At 40.2% G+C, this 11757-nt stretch overlaps 1 protein-coding gene across 1 annotated transcript in view; it reads left to right on the top strand.

Annotated features, from left to right (window-relative positions):
• Positions 1-350: 350 nt before the first annotated feature.
• The window catches only part of ABCA13 (ATP binding cassette subfamily A member 13), a 164766-nt gene continuing 153359 nt past the window's right edge, over positions 351-11757 (top strand). Inside the window, 3 exon segments of the mRNA XM_056484532.1 lie at positions 351-419; positions 2381-2474; positions 3553-3676. Coding sequence (XP_056340507.1) covers positions 351-419; positions 2381-2474; positions 3553-3676 — 287 coding nt within the window.

The raw sequence follows: 11757 nt of genomic DNA, 5'->3' as shown, positions 1-11757 counted from the left end.
CCCGCCCCCCTCAATTTTTTTGCATTCATTTTTGTTCCAGAAAAGTAGAAACAAGTGCAGAATGCATGCTGTGGAGGAAAGCAGCCTGAAGGCATTTCTATAAACCCATCCCCTTACTGTTCATTGCACTGAGAAGAAAAACAGAAAGATGAGATTCCTCAACGAAAGCCAAACGAGAGGCAGAAACACAATCTCATCTTTTCTCAGGAAGCAGGCAAATCTCTTGCACTATTCACCAGTGCTGGAATCCATCAGCTTCTGAATAATACTGGACTGCTTGGTGAGATGACTCTGAGTTAGGAAGTCCCTAAGAAGCCACTCTGCAAGTGGGTGAAGGCAAGAAAGAAGACATGGGGCACGCTGTACACCAGTTCAAGGCTCTCTTCTGGAAAAATTGGCTCTGCCGTGTGAGGCAACCGGTGAGTGCCTGCAAATGATTAGAAAGGAATATTTAAAAATTCTTAGTGTCTGTTGGAAGGAGTGAGTCTATTGATTTTCTCTTTTCACTGCAGATTGTTAAGGACAGGCTGTCTGCAAGTGGTTCTTGTTTTGCCTTTTGTCACCTAATTGTTGAAAACACAAGTAGAGAACAACATGCTGTTTTAGTTCTAAAATGGCTGAATACAGCAATGCTCCCCAATTTGCAAATGAGACAAATCTCATAAAAGTTTTGAAGACCCACTGCTTATCTTTTAATTAATATTAGATACTAGTGATGCTGGTAAGCAGTGGCAAGGGAGAAAACCAATTTTGTTCATATAACAGGTGCTTATAGGTAATATATAAGAAAGCTTGCATGATTGTGATCAAAGTCTGGATAGAGGGAATGTGTTGTGTATCATAATTGTATAAACTTCTGAATTTCCTTTCTTATCTGCTCTCCAAAGCCTAATTTAATCTTTTAAATTCCAATATGCAAATTAATGTGGCAGCTACTTCAACAGAAGTAAAAATCAAAATGATGAAAATTAGATATGAGATGTCTTTCACCTTTGCTATGATTGAAATTATTTTCTAGGATAGAAGGAAGTAAATTTTCTCAAGAAGAGAACATTTTTGTGGGGAAATAAAGGTCACTTCAGTTAATAGTTTCACACTGATTTCACTTGTCTGTAATGATCTGGGGATTTGCAGTGAAGCAAAAAAAATGTTGGCTGCTTTGGATAGGATTATTTCAATTAAATAAACATACAACTTTCAGTTTCAGAAATATTTAGCCTCAATAAAATTGTGATTTAGAAAGGAATTTCATCCTCAAATTAATGAAAGTGATGTTTTATGATATAAAATATAGTTTTGGGGGAAGAATGCTGTAGGTCATATTCTTCACCATGCCTGAACAGTTCTGTGTGTTCAGTTGGTGTGCATCAAGTGTATCTCCTGTTTTCCTGCATGTGGATCTATTTCTCCTCTTGTTTTGTGTACTGTTCCCTCATATATCTTTGAAGGAAAAAATGTCTTAATTCATGGAAGTTTTGTCTAATTGGTAATTTCCTGAATAGAGAACTCACTGAGATGCAGACTTCTCCAAGCCAGGAATTACAAGGGTGATCCAAAGCAAACTTTGTTCTGTCTGTTGAGAGGCAGAAGCTGCCCTGAGGAACTTGCAAAACCTCCTTGTGTGCTGCTGGGCTGTGAAGGTGCTCCACCTGCAGTTCCTGGAGGAGAAATCCAGGTGGATTGTGCACCTATGCAGAGGTGGTCAGACCCTTGTGAATCAGAAGAATGATCTGATGTGCTTCAGCTCTGTCCCACATCATGTAGCTCTGGGTGGCACTGTAATGTCCTGCACCCTGCACCCTGGGAGCAGCCAGCCCTTGCTGATCCCTAAAAGATTGAAAGAACCATCCTCACTTTTATTAAGTTGGCTCCTGTATTATTTTGAGTGTGATCACCTTAGATAAATGGCAATTTCCCTGAATTTCAGGAAAGCTTTTGTTGCTTGTCTCATGTTCAGCACAGATGTCCTTCTCCACAGGGAAGACTCTGTCACTGGATTTTGTTCTTAAGCATTATGTTATGGTTCTTAGGCAGTTCTCTGACATGCCTAAGTTTAGGAATCACTTATGTGATGGGATTTGGTTCAACTCTGACAGTTTAGAAATAAAACCCCCAGCATGCTCCAGAGAAGCTAAGAGCCTCTAATGAGAGATCTTCAGTGTGGCTGTCATTTCTACTGTGTTTCTGTTACTGAGTCCCCTCCTCACTTTCCTAATGCTGTTATCAGTGAATCGAGAAATCATTTGAAACTTGTCTCAATGACAGTTGTAGAGAGGATATGTAATGTTTTTATTTTAAATTAAAAGACATATGAATTTTAATGATTTTTTTTTCTCAAACCCTGTGTTCTATGGACTGATGTTCTGATTTTCTTTTCCAGGTCCTCTCTCTCACCGAAATACTGTGGCCATGTGTACTTTTCTTGATTCTAGCTGCTGTCCGCTTCCAGGAGCCCCCAAAATACAAGGAAAATTGTATGTTTTGTTTCACTTGTGTTTATTTTGGTTGCCTCTACTTGTAGAAGTATTTAGTAAACACTAAGGACATCCTAGAAGGAGGGACTTAAATGTAATGGAGTCAATGGAAAGAGTCTTACAGTGGGATTCAGTCTTGTCCAGCTACTGATCTGGGGAAGCTGTGTTTATGTGGGCAGGAGATACAAAGTTTTAAGATCTGACTGGTAAAACAAGTTTTAAACATCAGTTTTGGATTAAGGGAGATTACTTGGGTTTTAGTTGTATTTATTGCTTTCTATTGATTAATAGAGTTTAAATGACTGCCTCAGAGGTGGATATTTACAAGTAGACAAGATGAACTTTACCCTAATCTACTTCCTTGTTAAATTCTTCTATTTCCTTTAACATTTCCAAACTTATTATGATTTCCTCACCTTATAAAGCTAATTTGGCATTTATCTTGTCAAAATATACCTTCATTTAGAAAAGAATTATTTATGATGATATAATCTATTCAGTTGATTATTCTGTTATTCACCAATGCCAGTAAAATGGAGATAAACCAGCTTTAGCTACATTAAAAATCAGCTTGGTAAAACAGTTCTAGATCTGTAGAGTGAAATATCCAGAGTGAATCTAGCCTGCACTATATACATTTACTTTATGGAGAGATATGGATAATTCCAGAGATATGGAAAAGTGCTGTTTAGGCAGTCATGATTGATGCATGTTCAGACATAGCTGAATACCAGTTCATTCAATTTTTGAAAGCCTGTGCACTTTGTGCAGAAGTTCTATATTCACATCCAGGTTACATGATTTTGGGCAGAGAGGCTAGCAGCCACATGGTACTGCAATATTGTTACTACCAGGAAAATCAGCTTTCCAAAGATTGCTCTCAAGCCTCACATGTAGCTTGTTGTCACAATCTGACACAGAGGTTACTCATTTTCTGTGATGACTGAGTTATTCTTAAACGAGACGCCTGACATTGATACAACTTCATTGCTCATAGGTGGTGAAGGATAAGGGGGCACAATGTGATGGCACAGTTTGCAAATGCAATATTCCTGGTGTTACTTCTGCTTGGTTTCAGGTTACTTGGAAGCTCGTGATTTGCCCAGCCGGGGTCTCTACCCTTTCATGAGAACCCTTTTCTGTAATGTTGGCTCCAGGTGCAGGAACACCAGCTACACAGCACGGAGGCACGGCCGCCTGGGGTGAGTTATGGGAACCTGGCAACACCCCAGGGCATCTTCTCCTACAGCAAAGGCTCTCACTGCCTTGTAGACAGGGTAAACAGGAACGTTGTTATCCTGAAAGTTTCCTTCAGCGTGCTCATGATTGTAAGAGATGTAAGGCCTTTGTCATACCTCTTGCTAATTTTTGTTTGCATTCCTCGGGCATTTCATGCTGGTTTTGGATACTGAACACTCTCTGGGTAAAATTGTAGAGGTACCTTGTCTCATTCTTTCCATTTTGTTGCTACCATGTGAGAGCATACTTTTATCCTTTACTGCAGAGTCTTTTATTGCATGAGAATGAAGCTGAGTGCCAAAATTTTATGTGGATTTAAACTTCAAATAGATTGGGAACAGACAAGGTGGAGAAGTGAACCCAGAAAAGCAAAACAAGAATAACTTTCATGTAAGACCCACAAAGAGCCAAAAAGGAATAGCAGAAGTTCTGTATTAAAAAAAAAGAATTTGGAAGAAATTACCAATAAGAAGTCCTTGTCACAGGATCCAAGAATGCAAAAAGAAAAAAAGATGCATTTGAATTTGGTTTGTTTTTTTTAAAATGAAGTAATTTCATCTAGCTCCAAAAATGCTTGACGTGCAAAGATATTAATGCAAACTGCCTGAATGTATAGTCATAAACAGCCTTTAAGAAAATATAACAATGTAGTTAAATTAGGGTGAGCTAATCAGAATATATGAGTTTATATCTGTATGTTTAGTCTTGGAAAACTGATAATATCTAGCGAAAGATATTAGAGGGCTGAGCCAGGTGTGTCAGAGCATTAAATATTTAAGGCTTATTATTGCAGAGGTTTATAGGTAGCAATAAATATAGCATACAGCAAGCTGGAAAGCTTCAGTACCATGGTAGGCCATAATACTTATCTATTGGTCTAGATGGTCTGCTCCAGTTACTTGTACATGTAGAGAACTGTTGATTGAACATAAGACCATGCAAAATAAATCTTGTTTATGGACAAACTTTTTCTACATAAAGCAAGACCTTGTTAATAGAATTTGACAATTTAAGCCCCCATTACTCAAGATGTGCTGCTGCACAAGATGCTTGCAGACAAAAATACCAGTATTAAAATTTTCTTCATCCTCTGACTACTAATCCAGTTAAAATTGTTACATGACCACTGAGTTTCTAGTCTTTTCCCTAGGGTTATACTCACCTTTCCATTGCTGCTCTAGGTCATGATGGGCTTGTTATGGCAAGTTATGATCCAGAGTCCTTTACCTGGAGGAATGTGGTGTTGAGGGCTTCTTTTTCACTTGAGGATGCACTTGGGGTCACTTATGTTTGCTTTTATACTTTGCTTGTTTCCATTGGTCAGCATCTCTGGGATGCATTCAAATTTATGTGGTACACCTGAATGTATATGGCATTTTTTACATATGTTAGCTAACTGTTATTATTTCTTGGTACTTAGAAATTGGCTTTGCCCAGCTATAGTTCTGAATTTGAACTGAACATTGGTGACTTGTTTATAGCCATGGGATCCTCATGCCACCCCTCTTATCATCCCAAACACTCCAGTATTATTCTCCAGTACAGTTCATCTTTGTCCCCCCCTCTCAAGGCCTCTTCTATTATACTGGGCCTGTGTTCTTCTGCACTGCTTAGTTAATCATAAATATCTCATTCTGCACTGAATAGTTGCTTGCTAATTCCATCTGTATAAAACTGTGATGGGGTTATATAATGACAAGTGAAAATACAACAAATTTTGCCAGAGTTTTCTGGCCAGGAAAATCAAAAAAGGCAAAGCTAGCCCAAGCCAAAATGAAAACAAAAGTCCAGGCAAATCAAAGGTGGCAAGCCCCTGTGCTGTAGTCTTTCAAGCCTGTAGCCTCTTACTTGCAGTAGCCATTCTATACTACTGGGTTAAAGAGTTACTGTAACTCTAGCCTTTTAAAAAAATATTCCCTAAAAGTATAGTTTTTATTTACATCACTAGCTCAGATGCCTTCTAAATGTGTTAAATCTCTAGAAACTATGAACTATATTTACTGCTCTGCATGATTGTTTACCCTGTTTTGACTGAACTGCCCAAATTATATTCCAGCTCAATAGAAAATCAGGAAAGAATTTCCTGGAGGCAGTCTTAGACCTATTTAATAACTGGGGAAATTATTCAGTGGCTTTCAGTTTTTCTACTGCAAATAAAATACATCCATATGTATACATTAAATAGGATCCATATTTATCCACTAAAAATAGCTTAGGTAAGAAAAAAGGCTGAAGAGGTAGGATGAAGTTCATTCTGGGGTCAGCATGTTCCTCCAGGTCCATCAGTATAAATTAAGTCAACCTCAGGGCTGCTCTGACTTATGCTGGATGCCAACAGCCTTGGGAACGTGGACTGTCAGTTTGATCAGTCAAACAAAACTGAATCCAGTCCCTGCTGACTGGAGAGATGGGGTGGCACAGGAACAGTAATACCCATCATCTTCTCTTTATGGATTTGTATCAAACCATAAGTCTGATAAGGGTACATTTCTATAATGTCAATAATATTGTGTTTATTAAGAGTGAGTCAGAGGCTGCCTAGTTTGCATGGACACTTGACAATTTGTTTTCACAGTGTGTACCACTTTGGTGCTACCTGCTTGAAATGTAGTAGCTGGCTTTGGGAGGAAGTAGTTCTGTGACTACTGTTGGAACCTCCATGGAATCCATAAGCCACTAATAACTATTTGCCAGTGAACAGTCCCCCCATGAGGGTGAAGTTATCCTGCTGCAGGCCATGCCCTCACAGATGTGTCCCTGTCCCTCCAGCTAAGAACCTGTGATATGGTGAGAAGGTGAGCCAGGTGAAGCCTACAGCTGCACTAACTTTGATTTGCAGCAACATCTGCCACTCCCTCTGATGCCTGGGGAAGCACCCAGTTTGCAAGAGCTCTGTGGCTTTGCTCCTTGCTCCTCTTTTCAGCCACTGCAAAAGCTGCTGGCAGCTCCCTGATATGATTTTCTAGCCTGATATACCCAACTGGCATCTCAGAGCAGAGGAGTAAGGAAGTATTCAGGAGCTCCCATGGCAAAGGAATGTTTTCCTGCTCTTTCCAGAATGTTCCACTCCTCGCCTCACCTTAGTGGAGTACAGCATAAAATTGGGACCATGCAAATAAGACAAAAAACCACACAGGTCAGGGTCCTATGGCCTTACACCTACATATTTCCATGCATGTGCATGGATGAATTATTATTTCCCAGTTCTCTGGATTCCCTGGCAAATCTTGCAGAACATGGTGGGATTTGCCCTTGCAGCCTAGACTCTTAGATCTACTTTAGCTAGACTTCTCAATACCTAAAAGAAAATTAAGATATTCTCAGAACCACAAATATCATTAAAGCAAGACTCTAAAATGTTATCTCTAAGCAGATTAGTTTATTTCTCTCTATTTAGCTACGAGTGGTGGCAGCCTGAGCAGCCTCACCCAGCAGGTGTGCTAGAAGCCCAGGTCTGTCTCTGGCACTTCTGCTGGATGCACCACTCACACCCAGGTGGCAGCTCTGTCTCCTTTTGCACCTGACAGCTCTCCTGGGCTCACCCTGCCTTGTCTGCCTGTCTCTGGAGCCTGTGACACACCCCTGTGTCTGCCTGCAGGCTGGGATCCTGGGGACAGTGTCCCACCAGTGAGGGCATGCACTCTGCCAGGGTTGCCTCAGATCATAGCTTGGTCCCCTCCTGGAGCAGCCCTGCTCATGCCAGCCCTTTTCTTCTTACTGTTCCAAACCTTTTCTTTATTAATGGCTGGGCCTCTGTGGCTCTCCAGTGGAGGAGCATCAGAAGAGCTCATGTACAACAGCAGGTGTGGAAGAGCAAAATGAGGGAGGTCTAAGCATCAGCAATATTCTTCGTGTGAGAATTGCTTAAAGGGTCAGATTTTTCTTTAATGAGGGATATCTTCAAATGAGAAATAGTTCAAGACAGCTTCTGGCTGCAGCAACTTACTGCAATATTAATTCTGTTTGGTCTAGGCCAGCTTTTGTAGTTTTGGGCTGTGTAAGTCTTGGGCTATATCACAAAAACAGAAGCAATTTTTGTGATCTTTCTCATAGATTGCTTGAGAGTTGGGGAGAAAAGGAAATTTAAGATCAGTTTTCTCCGTTTTAGAGCCAATAAGTATGATTTTTTTGTTTTTGTTCTTTGTATATTTGACTCCATTGCATTTTAGGAAGATTATAATGGTATCAACATGGAAGAGAAAGATCCTTCTGTGAGAGACACACAGTGTGTTGTTGTCCAGCATGTGTATTGGTATTGATGTCTCCAGGCTGTCCTGGTATGGTGCAGAATGGAAGCCAGCTGGGGCTTTGCAAATTTAGAGAGAAATTATTAATGTGTTGACAGGGGCAAGGTTGAGATGAGTTTGCTGAGGCGCTTATGAAAATCACTAATCCACATGGCATTTCACATCAGAGCTGAGTTCTCAGATGAACTCTGAAATGTTCTTATTGTTATCTTGAGTAACTGAGTCGATTGGACAGAATTAATGTTTCTGAGTCATGGCTTTAGGAAATAACAATTGCTTCTACATGCTCAGAGAGATGCAGAGTCTTTTTGCTCTTTTGTAGCATTTTGTCCTGGTCAAAGCTTGTGCCAATGCATGTCTTTAGTTTGATTTTTGTTCTCATCAACTTTGTGGAAATGTACAGTTCAAGGGAGAGCTACCATGGATGATAATGAAATTTTACATATGCATTCCCCAACCCCTTCTTCTAATACCCCAATTCTAATTATGTATGTCCTGTCCTACAAATTACTAACTTCCTCCTTTTGTCCTTTTTATTATCCTTTGCTTCCCCTCTTTATGATCCTAGCAACTGCTGCTAGGAATTTCCTTGGAATGGCTGCTGGACTTCCTTTGCACACACACAAATGAGTTAATGTCACCTTCTGCTCCAGAAAGCACACATTGAAGGCTTTGGGAGAGTAGCAGTACAACACTGAAGTGTTTTTGTTGGCACACTGTCTGAAAGTTGTTTGCCTTGACTGTGTCTGCAGCTGGTTTTGAAGCGTGATTTCTTATCTTTCTGGCAAGATGGTGACATCTTCCTGCAATTTTGTGTAACCTGTGGTGCATTGAGAGCTCAGTAGTTACTTGTAGCACTCTGATTAGGAGGTAAATTTGTCCTCTATTACTGTGTTGAAAATACATAAACTCCTTTAATCTTAGCACAAATATTCAGCAAATAAGACCTCCTTAATAATTTAATGTGCTTCATAAAACTAAACCTGATAACCAATGTCACGCCTGTTGCCATTTTCCCTTCAAAAAGAGGCTGTGCTTAGATCCAAGAATAATGAAGGTCAGGTCTGTGACAATGATGGCAAAAGAGGGTCACAAATGGCAGCTAGCTGACATGGCTGCTGACCTGGAAATCCCCACAGAGCTGGTAGCTCACACAGCTCACAGCCAGCATGTCCCAACAGCTGATCTTGGACTGCTGAGAGGCTTGGGCTTAGGAAAGTGGCATTTCTATAGTTCTTCCAGATTGCACATGTGCCTTCTGTTCTCTAATAGCTGGGTCTTATGCCTTGGGTTTACTCTTTTTGCCATACTCTAAATATCTACATCCCCATAGAGTTTTTCAGCTCCCTCTCCACTTTTGCTATCAAAGTTCTTTTCCCTGCACTTTGCCCTGTAGCTCTTCAGAGCCAGCATGCTCCAAAGTGCTGTCTACTGTTTTCTGAAATGTTTCTGGTCTGTGTATCTTCCCAGTCCCATTTCCCCAGCCCTATGTACTCTGTGGGACCTCACAGGGCAGTAGATTAGTCCCTAGTCCTCCAGCCTGGGAGCAGAAAGGACAGCCCAGCTGAGTGTGCTGTCAATTCAGCCTGTGTTATTTAATCTGCTTCTGCTGTGAATCAAACAAGTGCAAACTGAAAAATTAGATGCCAAGAGGATGCTTTTTTGTTGTTTTCCTGCTGCCTATCAACCTAAGCTTTGAGGATCCAAGGTGTGGCAGAGCTGGTGATGGGGACAGAGTGGGAAGAATTGCTGATCCCTTCTGTCAGAGCTGTCTGTGTCCCCTGCTGCTGGCAGGGAGGCCAGGCAGCCCCAGCATCCCCTGGAGACAGCATTGAGTCCTGCTGTGTGCTCCTGTGTAAGGCTTCTTCCTCCCAGAGCGTTGTTTGCATGTTTCTAAAACCAGGAGGTTTGTAGATGGGGATGCAAGGCTTGGGTCTGGTTTGGAGGGCAAACAATGTGGGTTGGAATACTGCACTCCTCTAAATACTTGTTATTTTAAGCAACTTGTTAGGAGAGTTTAGCTTTCAATTTTAAGTTCAGCAAATACTGGAAAATACTGGAAAACCACCAATCCCTCCAAACTCCACCAAAAAACTCCAAGACAACCAAAACCTGTGAAAAATCTCATGGAAACAGAGCCAGAGTTTTGGTTTTTGAAAATTCTGATCACGGCTGCTGTTATTCTGGTCAAGTGCTGGCTTCTTGTTCATGCTCAAAAAGCAGAGTGCCAGGAAGATTTCAGTAAGTAGATAGTTTTTCAGTTCTTAGCTAAACATGAGTATTCTCAGCTGTCTGAAATTTTTGGCAGAGGGAGTTTCAGTAATGTTGGAATTAATGAGGTAGTTTTCAAAGACAATAGCTAAAGTGTAACTTCTAATCACCTAAAAACCACCTTCTGAACAGTAGAAAGCTGCTTTTTAAAACTCCATTTAAAAGGGAAAAAATATGTGATGAGGAATTTTTCTGCCTTTAGCCCGCTGAAGTTTGAGGATGGTGAAAGAGTTTTCTAAAATCCTGTCTGTTGGCCAAGTTGGGATCAAAATAAGCTGTACTGAAACAATTAAGAACTTGATTCTTTTAAGCTTAAATTTTCTTTGTTTCCCTTGTTCTGAAGTTGCAAGCAGCTCTGTGAGTCTGAACAAATGAAGATCAGGGAGGGTGGGAAAGAGAGCTAAGAGAATGAGAAAGTGGTGGCTGATGGCTTTCTTTGGTTTGTGAATTGATCTCATTAGGCTTTTCTTTCAAATGAGTAAAAAATGTGCTGAAAGCAAGTATTGGCATAGAAGATGGATGGGAAAGGAATGTAATTATTATATTTCTGTAAGTGGGATAGGACAAGAGGCAATGGGCAGAACTGATATACATGGAGTTGCTCCTGAATATGAAGAAAAACTTCTTTACTGTGCAAGTGACCACAGACAGAAACAGGTTGCCCAGAGAGGCTGTGGAGTCTCCCTTACTGGAGATAATCAAGAACCATCTGGACACAATCCTGTGCTGTGTGCTCTAGAATGATCCTGCTTGAGCAGGAAGGTTGGACCAGGTGACCCACTGTGGTCCCTTCCAACTTGACCCATTCTTTGATTCTGTGACAGTTGTGTTTTTTAATGCAAAATAGCAATGTTTTTGCTAGGCAGGATGTAGTTCTTAAGATAATTTGAATCTCCTATAAGATAAAACAGAATTCAACTGCCTAGTAACATGCTAAATATAATTATTCCCTTGTTTATGGTGTTTTAGCAGAGTCTAAGTAATTTTGTCCTGTAATGAGGTGTGTAAATGACTTCTGGTTTCATTTAAAAGTATTGCTAGAAAATTGTGCTATTGAGTAGTCACCAGATAGCAATGTGATAGAGATAACAGCAATAACATTTACCATGCTTGCAATCTCAAATCAGGAAAAATTCAGTAGTAAGAATAAAATACTGTTTTTATACATTGTTGCACATATTTGAAAAAGCAAACTGTTACCTTAGGTACAATAGGAAATCTTCAACTTTCTCATCAAAGAACTGCCACCAGGATATATGATAATCCACTGGAGAAAAGTTGAGTGTGTTCAGAAACATTAAAGACTTTTTGCATGTTAAGTTTTTGGCTGCTGCCAAAATTGGCATAAGTGACCTCAGCGATTTTTCACTGCCCACTTTCCTGAGGTTTTGAGACTCAGTACTGCAACTTGCATGCTAATGAATTGAACCAAATAGAAATTGTAAAAACACATAATTGGTAAAAAAAAATCAGAATACTGCTGTAAGTATATACACATTTTTCAGCTACTTGGTTTCAGTATGTTA

This window comes from Oenanthe melanoleuca, chromosome 2 (genome assembly GCF_029582105.1).
Source record: "Oenanthe melanoleuca isolate GR-GAL-2019-014 chromosome 2, OMel1.0, whole genome shotgun sequence".
NCBI classification, from domain to species: domain Eukaryota; kingdom Metazoa; phylum Chordata; class Aves; order Passeriformes; family Muscicapidae; genus Oenanthe; species Oenanthe melanoleuca.
The sequence above is the reverse complement of the archived record's forward strand: the minus strand, read 5'-3'. Positions and strand labels throughout refer to the sequence as shown.